Here is an 18906-nt window from a genome sequence, read left to right on the forward strand (position 1 = left end):
CTAAGAAGGTCTCTTTGGGTTGTTTTAGGGCGGGCCCATACCTTAGTGTCCTAGCATGAAGGAATCAGCATACACCAGCTCTCTCTGCATGTGCACCGCATCAAGTGTGTTAACTATTCTCCTGCAAAGCAATATCAATCCCGCCTCAAGCCCAAGTTGGCAAAGGCTGCACTTGTGTTATGACTATGAAGGCGTGGAGATCAGACCTCATAACAATTCCATATCGTGTTGCTCCTGAAACTTCAGCACTCTCCGTGCAGACATGGTTTATTAAACAAAACTGATATCAGAGCAATAACATATTATTCTCACATACACCACGGCAAACCACTAGGTTGAAAGCTAAGTCAACAATTAAGGGTCGTGTGCAGAAGTTGCAAGAAAGGAAAAATGGCGTTTAAATCTCAAATGTACCTATGCTAACTTAACACGATATAAGGATATATAGGAGCTATACAACAACACCCTGACTACAACTCTTAGCAAGGGATCAGTAGGAAAACCCATAGTGTAGGTAAGTGCATCACTTACACCTCACTAGAAAGCATGTCTACCACAGGAGAGACCTCAGTGACTCCCCTTGTGGTTAGTGACCTTCCACAGGTCCTTTCCAGATATGCAGCCCTTAGCTTCCAGGAGATGAGACAATTGTGTACCTCCAGGAGACTGAAACAGTGTTCTAACCCTACCACTCCCTTTCTGTTAGGTCTCTTAGAGACATATGATGCCAGAAGGGCTGCCAATGCAGGCCCCTCTAATCCAGATGGGAGCATGCCCCCCTTAGAAGGTGATCCAGGTGATCCAGACTCTAACCTCCCTGAAACAGAGAATGTAGATGATAGGGAAGAGGGAAACTTATCTGAGGATGAGGCAGAAAATGGCCAACCTTTAGTCAGTAGACTTACCAGGGCCAACTTAGACCTACATAGGGAAGGAACTGGGAGAGCCCCAGTGCCATCCACTAGCAGGCCTAACTTTGGGGTCAGGAGAGATAGATCTCCTTCTAGGGACTCCAACAGATCTGTTCACTCCCATGCCTCTCATGCATCTGCTTAGAGGAGGATGACTTCCCCTCAGAGGAGAGAGCACGAGGCAAAGATGAAGGAAGTTAATCTGAGGATTCAAAGGGAAGAACTTGCCCTTGCCAAGGAGAAACTTGCCTTTGCTAGAGCAACAGTTAAGAGGGTTAGCACCCAGTGGTGGCAGCAATATCCCTAAGGATAAAGACAGGAGTTTTGATAATAGACACCTGAGTAAAATAGTGCCCTCCTATAAGACAGGAGATGATATCCACAAGTGGATAACTGCTCTGGAGAGGGCCTGCAAAGTACAGCAGGTACCCCAGAGTCAGTGGGAAGCAATATTGTGGCTCTCCTTTGAAGGTAAAGGTAGAGATAAGCTCCTCACTGTTAGAGATGAGGATGCTAATGATTACCAAGTCCTGAAAACTGCTCTGATTGATGGGTTTGGCTTAACCACTGAACAGTACAGGTTGATGTTCAGAGAGACCCTGAAAACTCAGGCTCAGGATTGGACTGACTTTGTTGATTGTGCCACTAAGGCTTTGGAAGGCTGGTTACTGGGAAGTAAAGTTACTGATTACACAGGATTGTATAATCTAATTATGAGAGAGCAAATCTTAAATAATTGTCAGAACCAGTTGTTGCATTAGCACCTGATTGACTCAGATCTGACCTCTCCCCAAGAATTGGGAAAGAAGGCAGACAGATGGGTCAGAACCAGGGTTAAGCAGCAGAACCAGAACCAGGGTGGTGGCCAGAAGAAAGCAGACCAAAAGGGTAGTAATCAGAAACCACAAAATGACCAGAAGTCTTCAACAGGGCCCCAACAATCTAAGGAGGGTTGGTACCAGAATTCCCAAAAGAAGAAGAATGATGGTCCAAAGAAACCACGGTGCCAATACTGTAAAAGTAAGACTCACTGGTTTAGTGAGTGCACCAAGAAAGGCCAAACTCCTACCACTACTGTCCCTAAGACACCTGCACCCCCTCGAACAGTTAGTAGTGGTAGTGCACCCCCCAAGGCTAAAGTAGGGTTAACCATGGGAACTGAGGTGGGATCTGACTTAGTCAGAATACCTACTCAGGCTGTTCTTGTTTGTACTGGGGACATGGATATGGCCCCTACTGTAAGTCCTAGTACTCTGGGCAAATACAGGCAAACGAGTTTAATCAATGGAAAAATGGCTCAGGCCTACAAGGACACATGTGCCAGTGTCACTATGGTGACACCAACATTTGTGGACCCTGATCAGATTGGTAGTGACGTTGCTAGCATTGGTCACTAGACCAATGCTAGCAACGTCACTACCAATCACAGTATGGCAGTTGTTAACTTCTCCTGGGGAGGGGTAACTGGCCTCAAAAGGGTTGTAGTTAGTTCAGACCTCCCAGTAGATTGTATTTTGGGCAATGATTTGGAATCCTCACTGTAGTCAGATGTGGAGTACAGGACTCATGTAGAAATGTTAGGTCTCTCCTCACATGTGCTTGCTGTGACCAGGTCACAGGCCAAGAAATGCCCAGCTGAACAAGTGCTGGATCCTGGAAGAATGGACCAGACACTCCCCAAGAGGAAGAGCAGTAGGGTTAAGGCAGAGCCTTCCCCCCTGCCTCAGGTTGAGGATCAGCCCTCTCAGGAGGCTGACCCAAAGACCCCAGAAGGAACTGTCCTAGAAGAGCTTGAACCTGAACAGGTTGAGTTTCTTGGGACAGGGGGCCTTCCAGGGAAGACTTGAGGCAGGCACAGTTAGACTGTTCCTCCCTTGAACCCCTCAGACAGCAGGCTGCTGCTGAGGCTGCAGGGAATGCTACAGGTGCCCACAAAGTATACTGGGATGAAGGACTCCTATACTCTGATGCAAGAGACCCCAAGCCTGGTGCTACCAGGAGGCTGGTCATCCCCTTGTCTCTTAAAGGTTTCCTTCTCACCTTAGCCCATGAAATTCCCCTTGCAGGTCACTTAGGCCAGAACAAGACTTGGGACAGGCTTGCCCCACACTTTCACTGGCCTCATATATCTGAAGACACCAAAGAGTTTTGTCGCTCATGTGTCACCTGTCAAGCCAGTGGCAAAGCAGGTGGCACAACAAAGGCCCCCTTATACCACTACCTGTGGTAGGGGTGCCCTTTGAGAGAGTGGGGATAGACATTGTTGGACCAATGGACCCCCCAACAGCATCTGGGCACAGATTTATACTGGTGGTAGTGGATCATGCCACCAGGTATCCAGAAGCTATTCCCCTTAGGACCACTACAGCTACTGTTGTGGCCAGGGCCCTACTTGGAGTTTTCTCCAGAGTGGGGTTTCCTAAGGAGGTTGTATCTGACAGAGGTGCAAAACTCATGTCAGGATATTTGACTGCAATGTGGAAGGAGCGTGGTGTAAATTACAAATTTACCACACCCTATCACCCACAGTGCAATGGGCTTGTTGAGAGATTCAACAAGACCTTAAAAGGGATGATAAAAGGATTACCTGAAAAGCTTAGGCGAAGATGGGACATCCTTTTACCCTGCCTCCTGTTTGCTTACAGAGAGGTCCCACAGAAGGGGGTTGGCTACAGACCTTTTGAGCTTCTGTTTGGGCATCCTGTAAGAGGACCCCTATGTCTTGTAAAGGAAGGATGGGAGTCACCTCTCAAAAAGCCTAAACTTGACATAGTAGACTATGTACTTGGTCTCCGCTCCAGGATGGCAGAGTACATGGAGAAGGCATCCAAAAACCTTGAGGCCAGCCAAGAACTTCAAAAAGCTTGGGATGACCAAAAGGCTGTCCTAACTGTGTATCATGCAGGACAGAAGGTGTGGGTGTTGGAGCCAGTGGCCCCAGCAGCTCTCCAAGACAGATGGTCTGGACCCCATACCATTATTGAGCAAAAGGGAGAGGTCGCCTACTTGGTGGACCTTGGAACTCCCAGGAGCCCCCACAGGGTGCTTCATGTTAACAGGCTCAAGGCATTTGTCGACAGGGAGAACATGGGCTTGCTCATGGCAACAGATGAGGGGCAGGAGGAAGAGAGTGACCCTCTCCCAGACCTGCTCACTCAGAACCCTGATGATGGGTCAGTTGATGGTGTAGTCTTTTCTGACAGCCTCTCTGAGCATCAACAAGAGGATTGGAAACAAGTTCTTCAATCCTTTAGACAAATATTCTCACTGACACCCAGTCAGACAAACTGGTGCACCCATGAGGTGGACACTGGTGACAGTCTGCCTGTCAAGAGTAAAATCTACAGGCAATCTGACCACGTCAGGGACTGCATAAAGAAAGAAGTCCAAAAGATGTTGGAATTGGGAGTCATTGAACCCTCAGAGAGCCCTTGGGCTAGTCCTGTAGTTCTAGTGCCAAAACCTCACACCCAGGATGGTAAGAGAGAGATGAGGTTTTGCGTAGATTACAGGGGTCTCAATGCTGTCACTAAGACAGATGCCCATACAATACCTAGGGCAGATGAACTCATAGACAAGTTGGCTTCTGCAACCTTCTTGAGTACATTTGACCTAACAGCTGGTTATTGGCAGATCAGGTTAGCTGAAGATGCCAACGCCAAAACAGCATTTTCTACCCCAGGAGGTCATTACCAATTTGTGGTGATGCCCTTTGGTTTGAAAAATGCACCTGCCACTTTTCAAAGGTTGGTGAACCAAGTCCTCACTGGGTTGGATGACTTTTGTGCAGCATATCTAGATGATATTGCTGTCTTCAGCTCCACCTGGGAGGATCACCTGATCCACCTTAGGAAAGTTTTGGAGGCCCTGCAAAAGGCAGGCCTCACTATCAAGGCCACCAAGTGCCAGATAGGGCAGAGTCAGGTTGTGTACCTGGGCCACCTTGTAGGTGGAGGCCAGGTTCAACCCTTGGAGAGCAAGATACAGGCAATAAGGGACTGGGCTCCTCCAACCACCCAGACACAGGTCAGAGCTTTCTTGGGCCTGTCTGGTTACTATAGGAAGTTTGTCAAACATTATGGGTCCATTGTGACACCACTTAATGACTTGACGAGCAAGAAAATGCCAAAGAAAGTTCAGTGGACAGTTAGCTGTCAGAAGGCATTCGATGACCTAAAGCAGGCCATGTGTACTGCACCTATTCTCAAGAGTCCTGACTACTCCAAAACCTTCATTGTCCAAACAGATGCATCTGAGTTGGGTGTGGGAGCTGTTCTATCTCAACTGAATATTGATGGTCATAACCAGACCATTGCTTTTATAAGCAGAAGGCTGACCCCTAGAGAGAAACGTTGGTCAGCTATTGAGAGGGAGACCTTTGCTGTGGTTTGGGCCCTGAAGAAGTTGAGGCCATACTTGTTTGGGACTCACTTCAAGATTCAGACCGACCATAAGCCCCTCTTATGGCTAAATCAAATGAAGGGTGAAAACCCCAAACTTCTTAGGTGGTCCATTTCCCTACAGGGGATGGACTTTACAGTGGAGCACAGACCAGGGACTGACCATGGCAATGCTGATGGTCTCTCCAGGTATTTCCACTTAGAACAGGAAGGCTCACCTGGTCAAGGTTAGTTTAATGTCCCTAAGTTTTGGGGGGGGGGGGTTATGTAGGGGAGTGGGGTCTGCAATCCTATGGTCACCCCAGATTTTTGCTTTTTGCTTCACTGGTTTACGACTTTCCCTGGCTGTGGGCCTGCTAATCAGACCCACAGCCTAGCTGTTCTCTCTCTAAATTGAAATCCATGTACTTTAGGTGCATTTACCAATTGGTACTGGGCCACCTTATCAGTCCCTGTACAGTGTACCTTAGGTACCCAGGGCATAGGTGTACCCAGGGCCTACCAGGGGCTGAAGCATGTATTATGCCACCCCTGGCTGGCCATCTAAACAGACACAACTGGCTGGTAAGACAGCTGGGGCAAGGTGGTGTAATCACCCTTTGCTGTAGATATAGTTACCTATATCTAACCCCAAAATGGACACATATATTCCTATCAGTCACTCCAATGGCAGGCCTTATCAATCCTGAAGGCAGAGTGCTTGGAATCATGTGAGATGGTGCTCTAGCATGAGCTGAGCCTGTCTGCAGCTTGTGGAACCAAGTCCTTATAGCTGTTCCATGATAACGCTATACCATATACTCTTAAGTGCATTATAATCCTCGCGGTTATTGCTAACTTTGGTATAGCATTATCAAAACATGTCGAGTAAGGTGTCATACGAATTGGAATACTACCCCCTCACCAGTTCTGGCGACGGGGGTAGCATTCCACCCTTTTAGAGGGACACGACATGTATGTAACTGTGAACCCCGGTTAAAGTTAAGCAGAGCCTCAGCATCACAAAATGGATGCTGCCACCACAGACACAAGTCTGACCTCCTGCTGCTGGGAGTCCTTCCAGCGAGGGAGGCCTGGACAAAGGGTTTCCTGCCTTGGGATGTGCTAGCACCACCCCAGACAGGATTTTGTGTATTGAGGTAGGGAGGCCTGAAAGGAATGAGACATGCCTGGGGCACACAAGGTGCCCTGTGCATACACCGGTTCAAACCAGTCGCTGGGGCACTCCAGCCCAAGCTCTGGCGCGAAACCGGACAAAGGATAGGGGGTGTAACCACCCCCTTCCTGGTCCCACCCATAGGAGGGACCTAGTCTTAGTACTGCCCCCTTTAGCAGAATAAAGGTAGGAGCTGGTCCCATTCCAAATTAGATTATCCTGAACAACTTTTACAAGAAGAAACTCTGGACTTCGACGTTCTGCTCCACAGAAGACTGAAGAAATCTACCTTGTGGGCAAGAAGTGTCCACCCTACAACTGCAGGCACCATCAAGCGTCCAGCGGCTTCACTTTGTCGTCTTCCCTCGAGGATCCAGACTTCAGAGCCCGACGAGACCCGGATTTCCAGACCTCTCCGACCTCAACTCACATCTGCAGCAAAGCTGAGATCCGTGGATGCGACGAGACACATGGGACCGGCCATCTTGGAGAAACTGCACTTCGCTTCCAGCACGACTTATGAGGTAAACTCGACAAAGTGCTTTGGGGATTGAGAAGCCCCAGCCCCGAGCAGCTTCTGCACCGAAGATCAGCCCTCCAGCTTCCATGAGATCTGCGTGGGGCCCTTCTGCCTGTTTGCTGCTCGACGCTTTGTCTGGTCACTTGCCAGCTGGCTAGTGACCTCCTAGATGACGAATCTTGAAAACTACACTGCTGGTCTGGTTGCTCCAGACTGGCCCTTGCTTCCCTTCCAAAAGAGGAGCACCCTGGACCCTCCTGGTCCACTCCAGACACCGTTTCCACTCACCGCGTGGGTTGCCTTTGCCAAGGCCTTTTGACTCCAAATCCGGATCCAACACCGCCGACAGCGAGAGCCTGCGTGGGACAGCTCGTGCCTCCATCCTGGTCTTCGAAGACACCTCCTGGTCAACGTGGCTGCAGAGACAAGAGTCCACTCTTCACCTGATCGCGACGACGACATCTGGTTCCTTACTGGTTCCACTCCAGTCACTGGCTAGTGACTTTGAACATTGTCCCCTCTGCTTTCAGGTCTTCAGCATCCCTGATCCACCCTTGGATCACACCGGACATCTTCCTCCTGGTCGCCTGCAGCATCTTTTCTTTCAGGCTCCATAGCCTTCAACGCAGAAACCCGACACGACTTCGCACCTATGCACTCGCAGCCCGTGGGTGAGGTAACAAGAGCATTTTGGTGCTCAAGGGTAGAGTGACTCTCCTAGTGTCTAGATTCACAGTCGTTTTAGTCCTAACCAGTCAGGATTGTCCGTACTCACCTTTTTCTTGAACTGTACTGTCCATAGACGTTGTTACGCATCTCGCGTGTGAGTTCACACTCAGCACACGCGTCCCGTGGGCCTCCTATTACTTACCTAAGGTTAGGATAGTGTAGTCCCAACGATCCTACAGCCTCTGGACAGCTCCATTCCTTCTATCGATTTCCATATACCATTTACTTAGTATATGGTTTGCCATGCCCCTAGGGCACCATTGTAATTTTGTGCAACTTATCGCATTTTTCCTAAGAGATTGTCATGTGCTTAGCCCTCTGATCTCAAAGAGTTCAGAGGTGTTTGGTATTAATAAATATATTGTTTATTTTCATAACAACCTGTGTGGTGTCCTTTCATCTGGTATTCAAGGGGTTATATGTGGTAAAACAGCTGGCTTCACATGCCAAAAGAGTTTAGCCTAAGACTGCTTTGTCCATGCTACCATTAGGATAGCTGGTCTATAAGGTTGACTTACAACCAATCACCATAAGGGTTGTTTGGACTGATACAAGGTGATCACTAGAACTAGTGAGCATCATATATCAGGCCAACTTCTCACAAGGGTCCCCATACGATTTTTCAACGCTTGAGGGTATTGCACTCACATAGTCGAAATAATGGGGGATGTCCATGGAGGGCTTAGTTTAAAAACACCAGGAACCATCCTCCTTAGCTTGTTAGGAGATCTGATATGTGAGCATGGACAACCTATGCTCACTTTCAGAGAGTACATTTGCATTGTTCATTTGGTGGTGACATTTCTTTTGAAGCCTCAAGCAAACCTCTGTCGCATGGTTCAACAATATAAGGCCCAGATTTTCTAAGTGTTAGAGTGGGCACTCACTAGAAATCAGTGCAAACAGTCATGCCAATCAACTTCCACATGAAAAAGTTGTTTTTCACCAATAAATGACCTCACTCTAGTGCTAAATGCCATGTTGTTACTTAGTTGCAAACTCCTGATAAGCTATGCAAACAGAGCCTAAGGGGATGGGACCAGCACATACACAACTAGGATTCTGCGCAAAGACTTATCAACTAAAGTTACGCAAAATAGCGCAACCTGACTTTGCTGGAATACCAACACCAAATGAAAACAGCTACAAACAATGGGCATGAATCTGGATGAATGACAAATAGCCTTTTTACCACATGAAATATGAGTAACTTTCAGGAAGTTAAACATAAGATGGAAGCCACCCTTGGGAGGTCATGTGAGTGAGGATTTTGGTCGAGTTTCCCCTTGAGTACAAATATCCTATGAGATAAGGCTAAATCAGGACCTTTACAACCTGATTCAATCCTAAATTAGGCATTAGTTTAATGCAAGACTACCATATTTGCATCTGCCTCGCAGATAAAGCCATTGGCACACAACACTTTATGTATACAAAGCTGTGCTATTTTTCTCTGATCGTGCTACACAATGATGCCGATTTTCAAGCAGTGCTGCACATTTTTAGTAAATCTAGGCCCCAATATTGCAAATTTTATCTTGCTGCCTATGTGGAGGTAATATTCTACCCATAGTGGAGTTCAGTAAGTCCACCAGCCAAAAACTAAATGAGACCCATACTCCTTTTTCACACATCTCCTTTCGATGAATTAGCTCTTTTTAATCCATTTTAGGCATGCTTCACCATGGCCAAACCAGAGAGAAAGGTGAACCTCAAGTCAAGGCTTTGTGTTCAGACAGTAACACATTTAAACCGTCTGCGACCCAAAATTTTGGTTCAAATTGCAACTGTTAACAATTTGAAAATCTTCTGCCGTGTTACTTTGTGTCTCCTATTTTCTGTTTGGGCAAAGTAAAGAAAGAGCCCGCACATAAAACCTTTCTTTTCGTAATGTGATTTATTGAGCTGACATTTCTCAGTGTTATATTGTCCTTATGCCACGCTGGCCTGAACAAAATCAATGTTTACTTTCCAGGTAACGTGCGTATCTCTGACCTTGGGCTTGCTGTGGAGCTAAAGGAGAACACGACAAAAACGAAGGGTTACGCAGGCACGCCAGGTAAATATCATTTCTTACAAAGCATGACGAGTGCCGTGCGCGACACAGATAGCAGGTAAAAGGGCAAAATCAGGCTCGGTGGGAAGTTATTTCTCGCAGCTAAAGCACACAAAAGGCCGCTTAACATGGACGTCAATCAGGCGTCCCCCAGACTTGAAACGGTTACACCTGACCTGACTTACCAATGGTAGCCTTGGTACTACACTGGCTACACCTGGTCTTACGCCAGATGAGAGCAGCAATAGGACCAGAACATATACTAGATGTAACCGCTGTGTGATTTAACTCTTTGCCCTCCTCCTAACCCATGGTAGGAATAGGCTATTGAGAGACTAGGGGCCTCATTTATGAGACTCTTTGCGCCTCCGGAACGTCACTTTTTGTGACGTTCCATGGCGCAGAAGCCTGCGTGATATTTATCAGGCAGCACTAAACCACTTTTTTTGGCTTAATGCTGCTTAATAAATATCAGTCCCTTTAACGCAGTGTTCTGCATTAAAAGGGCTTGCAATGGGGGTTGCTGGGGGCGTTCCCAGCAACGTCCATGGCCTTTTGAAACTGCCCTAGATTTACGAGAATGGTAAATCTGAGGCAGCGCCGAAAACATACGCCTCCCCAGGGGAGCCGTAAGGGAGGCACATCAAGTTTTTCCTGCATTCTGCAGCACGCATAGAAAGAGGAAACGCCTCTTGTGATTATTTTTGTACAGAAAGGTTTCTCTTCCTGTATAAAAATAATCATCCCTGCAATGCAGGCACCCTTGCACCATGGTGCAAAGGTGCCTGCGCTGGTGCACGGCAGCCCATTGTGGGCCAGCGCAGGGGAAAAGGACAAGAATGCGCCGTATCTTATACATACGGCGCATTCCTGCCCTTTTCTTTTGCCGTAGGGAAGCACAGCAGGAAGGCCTGCTGCGCTTCCCTACGGCAAAACCTCATAAATGAGGCCCCAGGGTGTAAGAGGAGGTAGGCACTGTGGGGGCATATTTACAAAGAAATGACGCAGCGCAGTGCTGCGTCATTCCCAAAAAGCAGGGATGCGTCGTATTCACGTATGCCCTGTGCTTCTCCTTGCGCCGACGCTGAAAAAGCTGCTTCGCACCAACGCAGAACCCTTACGCCATGGTGCAAGGGTGTCTGCATTGAAGGGATGATTGTTTATGTGCAGGAAGGTGTTCCTTCCTGCACATAAACAATCATTAAATGTGATTTGCTCCTTCTATGTGTATTGCAAAATGCAGCACACATAGAAAGAGCAAAAAACGAGGAGAAATAAAGGTATTTCTCCTCGTTGCGCCACTCCAACGCCTGTTTTTCAATGGAGCTAGATTTTGGCCCTGCATCAGATTTACAGAGTCTTGTAAATCCGGGGCAGTGTGAAAAAACAATGGATGTTGTGGTGGAACGCCCACAGCAACACTCATTGCATGCCCTTTTGAGGCAGATACTTGTGTCAAAGGGTACGAAATTTACATAGCGGCGTTTTTCTCGTGTGTCTCAAGATATGTGGTAGTTGATTGAGTTGGTATGAATGTATTGGCCTGAGAATGAGTCAGTGACTGATAAAATGAGTGAGTGATTTGGGTGCCATTGTTTATTGTTCTCTGTGTCCCTGGGCTGTTGCTACACTATTTGATATGTATTCTTTATTAAATGAATGTATGGCTCTTCATCTATACTTGAAATATATTTTTCTATGAATTAACATGATAATAAATAATTGAAATATATTGAGCTGTTCTGTGGGCACTTTCTATTATTGGAATTTTGTGGTCCTCGATATAATTGGGAACTACCCTTTTCATGCTGTTACATATATATTTTGCCCTGGTGGGTTGTTCCCCCTCCCTTTATCCTTTTTAGGTTACAGGGCCCCACTTTCGTTTTTTGCAGTAAGGCATTGCGCCACCAGAGTGTCGCAAAAGGTGACTCTATGGTGGCCCAATGCCCTTGTAAATATGCCACGTGGTGCCATTAGGGGTGAGATGGTGGGTGATGTCACTGCCGTTATCGCTGGCATTTTGATGAAGCAATATCTATGAATAAACTGTACAGCAGGAGACACATCTCTGGGAATTAAAGGAACAAGTTACGCCATATTGTTGCCACCTTTCTCTGTATTGTGAAGGGACCATGGGGCATATGTACAAGACCCTATCGCCACTCCAAAGTTACTTTTAATGACGTTGTGGTGGCGATAGGGGCTGCACCTTACGTACAAGGCAGCGTTAAGCCACTTAACGTGGCTTACCACTGCCTTGTAAATAAGGCCCCATTTTGCTCTATGGTTAGCGTGAAGGTGGTGGGCAGTGGGTGTTGCGGTGGGCATTCCACCGCAACACCCTTTGTTTTGACACTGCCTCCTATGTACAAGGGTGGAGTACATAGGAGGCAGCACCAAAATAAATCTAGGAAAAACCTGGTCTTAAGTTGCGGAAACGAGTAGAAATGCATTATTTCTCCTAGTTTTTGCTTTTTCCATGTCTGCTGGCTTGTGCATTACACATGGAAAAAGCAATATTCCATGGATAGTTTATGTACAGGAAGGTCCTCCATGCATGAAGGAGGACACATAAAAGTGACAAAAAGGCATTTCAGGATTGTTTATGTGCAGGAAGGGACACCGTCCTATAAATAAACAATCTTCCCCTCCACTCAGACACCCTTGCACTATGGTGCAAGGGTGCATGCGTTGGCGATACACTGCTAAGTGTAGCACCCTCGCAGGGGGAAATGCAAGGCTGCATCATGTCCTTGTAAATATGGTGCAGCCTGGCGTTTCAGAAGTGGCGGAGAGAGGCATTCAGCCAGGAAGGCTAACACCTCTTCCCGCCACTTCCTTGTGCATATCCCCCCATGTTTCTAGTCCTAGGTTTGGGTTAGTCCAATTAATTCAAATCACTGCAATCAGATTTGTTTGTCCAATGGGTTCAACTGAAGCAAACGAAGCCTAAACACACATAAAACATCAGTTTGTCACACAAAAGCACATTTATATGCTCTGACGATATGTAGTATGGTGACAACCCTAACAGCAACAGAGGCATTCATAAAGTTGTTTTCTCCATAGAAACACATTATCAGGGGGACTTAAAGTTGGAATGCAGTGGAATAATTTGTGAATAAGTCAAAAAAGAAAAAAACAAATTCCCCACCACTCTTGTTAACAACCCTTCAGAGGTCAATTTCTGGTCAAGTCGATTGAATAAAGTTGGTATGAAGTCTGACCATTTTTAATGAAATGCTGGTGCAGGGTCCATGCAAAACCGGATTTGTACGCAAACTGGACTTTGCCCCCCCAACTAGATAATTACTGCACAATCTGCTATTGCCTTCAAAAATATGGCCTAGCAAACAGTGCTTGATAATTATTGCACACTGGTAAGACAAATTGCAAATTAGGTGATACTACACCGGTTTTTGTGGGGCCCTCACAATAAGACAAACTCTCCTCTCTATGGAGAGGAAAGCGTGGCGGTGGACATATCCAATGTATGGATGTGTTATTTGTATTGTTGCACAAAACTAGCAAAAGGCAGCAGAGAAATGTACAGTGTCAATAAAATCAACCAGGTAGAAGAAGGTGGGTGGGTTCTGGAATGAGAAGAAATTAGTTAATTACCCGTAACATCCGTTCCTCAATATTGGCATCTTTTCCATATGGACAAGCTTGAATAAATTTCCACTGTTAGGCTGGAACTTTTCAAATAGAAATTATCAGATTTAAAACATCATGGGTTTAACAAGGTTGTTTGTTAGCAAAATCACTTAAATTGAAGCAACTCACACTTCTTCGGTAAAGTGGTAGTGCAGAACACTCTGCTCCCCTAGAGGCCACCGTAGCTCAGATGTCATACCACAAGTGTGAAGGAAAGTGAGCATTAAGTGAACCTCTGATCAGGGAAGGGGGTCATGTGAATCGATGAATCATACTAATTCTGTAGAATTTGAGTTATCGATAAGTAACTAATTTCTTATCCAGCATTGGATCTTTCGTAGATTCACATGTTTGAATAAGAATAGCAAGCAGTGCAACACTTTCCAAATAATCAGGGAGCAGGGTCACCTTTAATGAAATAGGTTGCATATAACTCATTGTCCCCCTGAAGAGTCAGCTGCTGCTTTCAAATCCAGGCAGTAGTGCTTGATGAAAAAGTGTCAGCTTTTTTCTGTAACTGCAAAGCAGATGTGCGGGAGAGGTACTCCTGGACAGCGCTCAACTGTTGCAGATATGTTTCTCGTGGAATGCCTCCTCACTCTGTTCTGTAACTTGTGCATAGCCTAGCTGTGGCAGAAAGTGATGCAGGCTGACAGCGGGCAATGCCCTGCTTAGATTCAGGGAGGCCCCTGCTGGGACGACAAAAATAGATGAACAGCTGCTCAAACATACCCATGTCCTTTGTTCAATCCACGTAATACCTAATGAATATACGTGAATTCAAGGAATGTTTAGCCCTTTCCGCTGATGTAGTCAGTTTTGGAAGGAACAAAGAATTACACGTTTATTCACATGAAAATCCAAGACCACCATGGGCATGAACTTTGGGTATTTGCACAATGTAACTCGCCTTGTGACGTGCATGCAAAGCGCCTTTAATCTGTAAGTTTGACGTACTCTCACTCTTCTTATAGAGTTCAATGCTAGGAGAAAGGCTGTTTTATACGATGGATGGACTTGAAGGGTGGAAGCATCAATTTACTAAGCACTGTCTTTACCGAACTGTGGGAAAGGTTCTGAATAATCCTTTCATAAACTGCTTGATGAGCCTTTGCGACAAAAGGGAGGGAGCATTCCTCAACCATTCTTGAAGCAGATATGACAGGAGTAGAGATGGCATTCATATCTGCAGAAGGACAACATGTGCAAAAATATTTCCACTTAGTGTTGTAAGTCTTTGTAGGAGCCGGGGCACTTGATTTTGAAAGCATTGGCTTGCAGTCTGCAAAAAATTCTAGGTGCCCAACTCTGTTTTCTAGAACCAAGGTTTCAGGTTGTGCAACTTCAAGCTGTGATGGAGGACTTGACCATTGTGTCTGGAGAGAATCCTGGATTAGATCTTCAAAGGACAACCAGATCGGTGTGCCAAAACTAGTATGGCCACAATGGGGTAATCATTATCAGTGAGCATGATTCAGTTTTGGGTTTCCACAGCACTGTGGAAATGAGAGGAAATGGTGAAAAAGCATAGAGGAAGATGTTCGGCCACATCATTGAGAAAGCATTGCCCCTGGTATGTGGTTGCCAATATCACCTTGCAGAGGCATTTTTTCTTTGAATAGGTCTATAATGGGTTTGCTCCATTTCCTGAAAATGTGACCCAACTGATCCGGATGGAGCTTCCACTTGTAGTAGTCTGACAGAGCAGCTTAGAGAATCTGGATGTTGATTTTGAAACACTAACGACAGTGGTTTGACCGAGATATTCACAGTGTTTGCGATAGCCCAATCTGATATGTTCTACGATACCTCTAATAGGCTACAACACCTTGCATATCTTAATTTGGGGATGTAAAATATTGAGGTTGTATTGTGTGTTCTGATGTGGCAGCTTGGCCCTCAAATTGCAACATAAATACCTGAAGAAGTAGTCTGATGGACCACAGCTCCAGACTGTTTATGTGGAGGGATTTCTAATGTTCCGACTTGAGACATCTTGTAGATAGATAGCTCCTGCTTGTGAGCTTCCCAACTTTCCATGGAGGCGCCATTCATCATGATTGTCCTGTCCATCGTAGGTTGGACTGGGAGTCCTGCGTTGAGGCTGTCTAGGAATCTCCACCATACTAGAGCTTACTTGAGGCAGTGAGAGGCTGCCACTGGGTCCCACAACTCTGTCGAATGCTGCCACTGCAGGTCACAATCCTGTTGAAATGGTTTCACACGCAGTCTGCAGACAGAAATTAATCCTATGCAGGAAGACCGAGGCCTAGTAGTGACTTGTAAAGTCTAATTGAGGCTGACTTTCATTGGTAGAGATACACAATCAGTGTTCCAAGCTTTGTCACTTGTGTGCTGATGGAAAGAATTTGGCTGATTAAGTAGCCAAAATGGCTTCCAGAACCTGGCTCCATGTAGGATAAATAGATGTCCTTTGGACGTTTTTCGTGTAAGGAAAGGTCATGGGAAAGATCGATGCACATTTTGGAGCCATGTGCTTCATTCTTTGAGGGTGCATACAGCAACCAGTAGTATAAATATGGGACTATCTTTTCACCTTGTTGCTGAAGAAAGCCTTCCACAAGAGTCAGACGTTTTGTGATTTTATGAGGTACGGATTTCAGGCTCAAAGTGAGAATCTTGAACTGGTAGTTTGCCCGGCTAAAGAGATCTGCAGGTACTGTCTATGATTTGGGATGTAGAAGTAGGTGTCCTGTACATCCAGGGAGATTAGGAACTCTCCTTCCTGCAGAAGGAACTCTTGCAGGCTGACCATTCACAAGGACTGCTCCTTTAGGAAGTCATTGAGTTCTCTGAAGTTGAAGATCAGCCTCCATTCCTCATAGAATCTTGAGTGGAAGCTGACGTTTTGATGGGTTCTCTGCACATTATTGATTACTGTCTTGCACAGAAGAAAAGGAATGTCCTGCTGAAGTACCCAGAAATGCAGATGGTATTCCTTTTTGGGTGGGTGGTGGAGACATTTTGTTAGGAATTTCAAAGTGTGCCTGGACTGGAAAATCTGGAATACCGAGCAGGGTTTGGTAGTAATCTTGTACCACTTTGAAGTAAAAGCAGTGAATTGTCCCACGCCACAACATGCAGGGGAGTTAACGAGGAGGGAAGTGTGGGGAAGTCAGGAGCATTTGTAGTTCCTGTGTAAGTGGGATTGAGATGCAAATGTTATTTTGACTGCTGATCTCTGTCAATACCCTGATTTATCTATGGATAGTACTGATGCCCATGTCCTTCATATTGGTTGTAAGCACCTCAGTATGCCTGTGTCGGACCTGGCATCATTGGTGTGTCTCCCTTCCATTTTTACTGATTGCCTCTTCTGTGTTTGATATGTTTTTGCTGGTTATATGCTTTGGGTACTGTGTCACTGCTATTCAGTGCCACAGTGCAAGTGCTCCTATGTTAAATTGATGTACTAATTAGTGATTCCATGATTTTTTATTTATTTATTTATTTAAACTTATATTGCGCACAGCTACCCTCAATGGGTTTCCCGGCGCCAGGGATAGATAAAAGAAAGAAAACAAGCAAAAAGGCCCAAAATAGAACAAACAGTGCAGAGGGATTAATTAAACAGAAGGGTCTTCAATTTTTTATGAAAAGGGAGGAGATCAGTCTCGGCTTTCAAGGCCGGCGGAAGAGCATTCCACATCTTTGGGCCAAGATATGAAAACGAGCGGCCACCCATTTTGGCCAGTTTAATTCTGGGAACAGAAAAATCGCCACATGATTGGGTTATTTGATTTACTTGTCAGACCCTAGTACAGTGCACCATGTATGCCCAGGGCTTGCAAATCAAATGCTGCTGGTGGGCTTGCAGCATTGGTTGTGCCACCCACAGAAGCAGCTTGTAAAGTGTGTCTCAGGCCTGCCATTGCAAGGCCTGCCACCCACAGAAGCAGCTTGTAAAGTGTGTCTCAGGCCTGCCATTGCAAGGCCTACGTGCAGTCTGTGACTGCCATGTTGACTTGGCCAGTACACCCACTTGCCAGTCCCTAAACCTTCCCTTTGCTTCATATCAGACACCCCTATGGTAGACCCAAGGGCAGGATGCATTGTAAGTATAAGGTAGTACAGGCCCTGGTGTGTGTAGCATGTCCTAATAGTGAAATACAGCCATTTTTGTTTTTCACTATTGCAAGGCTACCTGTTCTCCTTAGGCCAGAATGGGCTGATAGAATATTGCATCTTATAATCCTAACTGAATCAGGGAACGAGGCCATTGCCGTGAGCTGTGTTGCCTGTGATCCTGTGCGCCTGCTGCACCCCGGGCCACTGGTCCCCGAACCCATCTTGCCCACCCCTGCGCATCCAGGCATCACTGCTCACCTGCCGACACCGGCGTGTGTCAAGGAGGGCCCACCACGTGCCTCTGCAAGCCCCAAGCCCGAGGCCCCGACCTTGGCAGTCTCCTCAGATCATCACGGCCTCTGCGAGCAAGGCCCACAGTTCTCCTTTCTCGTTGACGTACTCCACAGCGGACAAGTAGGTCACACATTTGGAACTGAGTCTTGATTATACAATGACAGAGTACATATTGTATGGCAGAGTTTATATCACTATATGCCCTTCGATGTGGTGCCACCAACTCTGTGCATAGCATTTCACCACACGTCTGTGGGCCCTTGCTGACTTTGGCCTTCGGCCTACACTGCGGTCCAGCAGGCCTCACACCAATCCAATGCAGTCCGAACCAGGCAGGACACGGCATCGTCGCAGGCTGCACACCCGCTCAGCTCTGGTACCACTACCTCCGTCAGCCACAAATCTTCTCCACATGCCATTCCAACGTTGTGTGTTAGAAATCCAGGAGGAGCTGGCTAGTTCACACATTTGGAACTGAGTCTTGATTTCTTCATGGCAGAGTTCATGTTACAGTGCGCAAGGAGAGGAGTAAGAGGAAGACTCGGTTCAGTCTGGAGGAGATCAAGATTTCTGGTACGGAGGTGATGGAACACTACCAACAACTGCACTGGTGCCACTAACTCTGTGCATCGCAAGCCGATGACACGTGGCTGTGGGCCACTGCTGACCGCTGCCTCCGGCACACTCTGCGGTCGAGTAGGTCACACACTTGGAACTGAGTCTTGATCTCTTCATGGCAGAGTTTATATCATTGTACAGGCCTCATCGCAGGCAGCATCCCCTCCAGCTCTGGTGCCACTAACTCTGTGCCACGGAAGTCATGGACACTCTGTTTGAACTTTGGTGGCGTCTAAATCTATGGCCTGGGGGTTGTCTTCATCATCATGTAGCTGATACTGACATGGTGGTAACAAGGAGTCTGTAGCATTCAACTCCTCCATATTGCCTGTTTCTGCTTGCTTCTGCCCTCTGCATCATGCCCTGGACGGATACCTTCCACTGTCCCCCGTCATACTCCATGACATTCTCCTTGGACATCAACGAGGACCCGCTGAGCTCTCATGGCCCTACCTCAGTTCACCGCAAGTCAC

The 18906-nt window shown here is 46.6% G+C and overlaps 1 protein-coding gene across 1 annotated transcript in view; it reads left to right on the forward strand.

Moving 5' to 3' along the window:
• Window positions 1–18906, forward strand: part of GRK1 (G protein-coupled receptor kinase 1) — a 636766-nt gene that overhangs the window by 211858 nt on the left and 406002 nt on the right. The window contains exon 4 of the mRNA XM_078658078.1: window positions 9692–9775. Within this exon, the coding sequence (XP_078514204.1) occupies window positions 9692–9775 (84 nt within the window). The remainder of the gene's footprint in view (window positions 1–9691; window positions 9776–18906) is intronic.

The sequence above is a fragment of the Lissotriton helveticus genome, chromosome 8, assembly GCF_964261635.1.
Source record: "Lissotriton helveticus chromosome 8, aLisHel1.1, whole genome shotgun sequence".
NCBI lineage: Eukaryota > Metazoa > Chordata > Amphibia > Caudata > Salamandridae > Lissotriton > Lissotriton helveticus.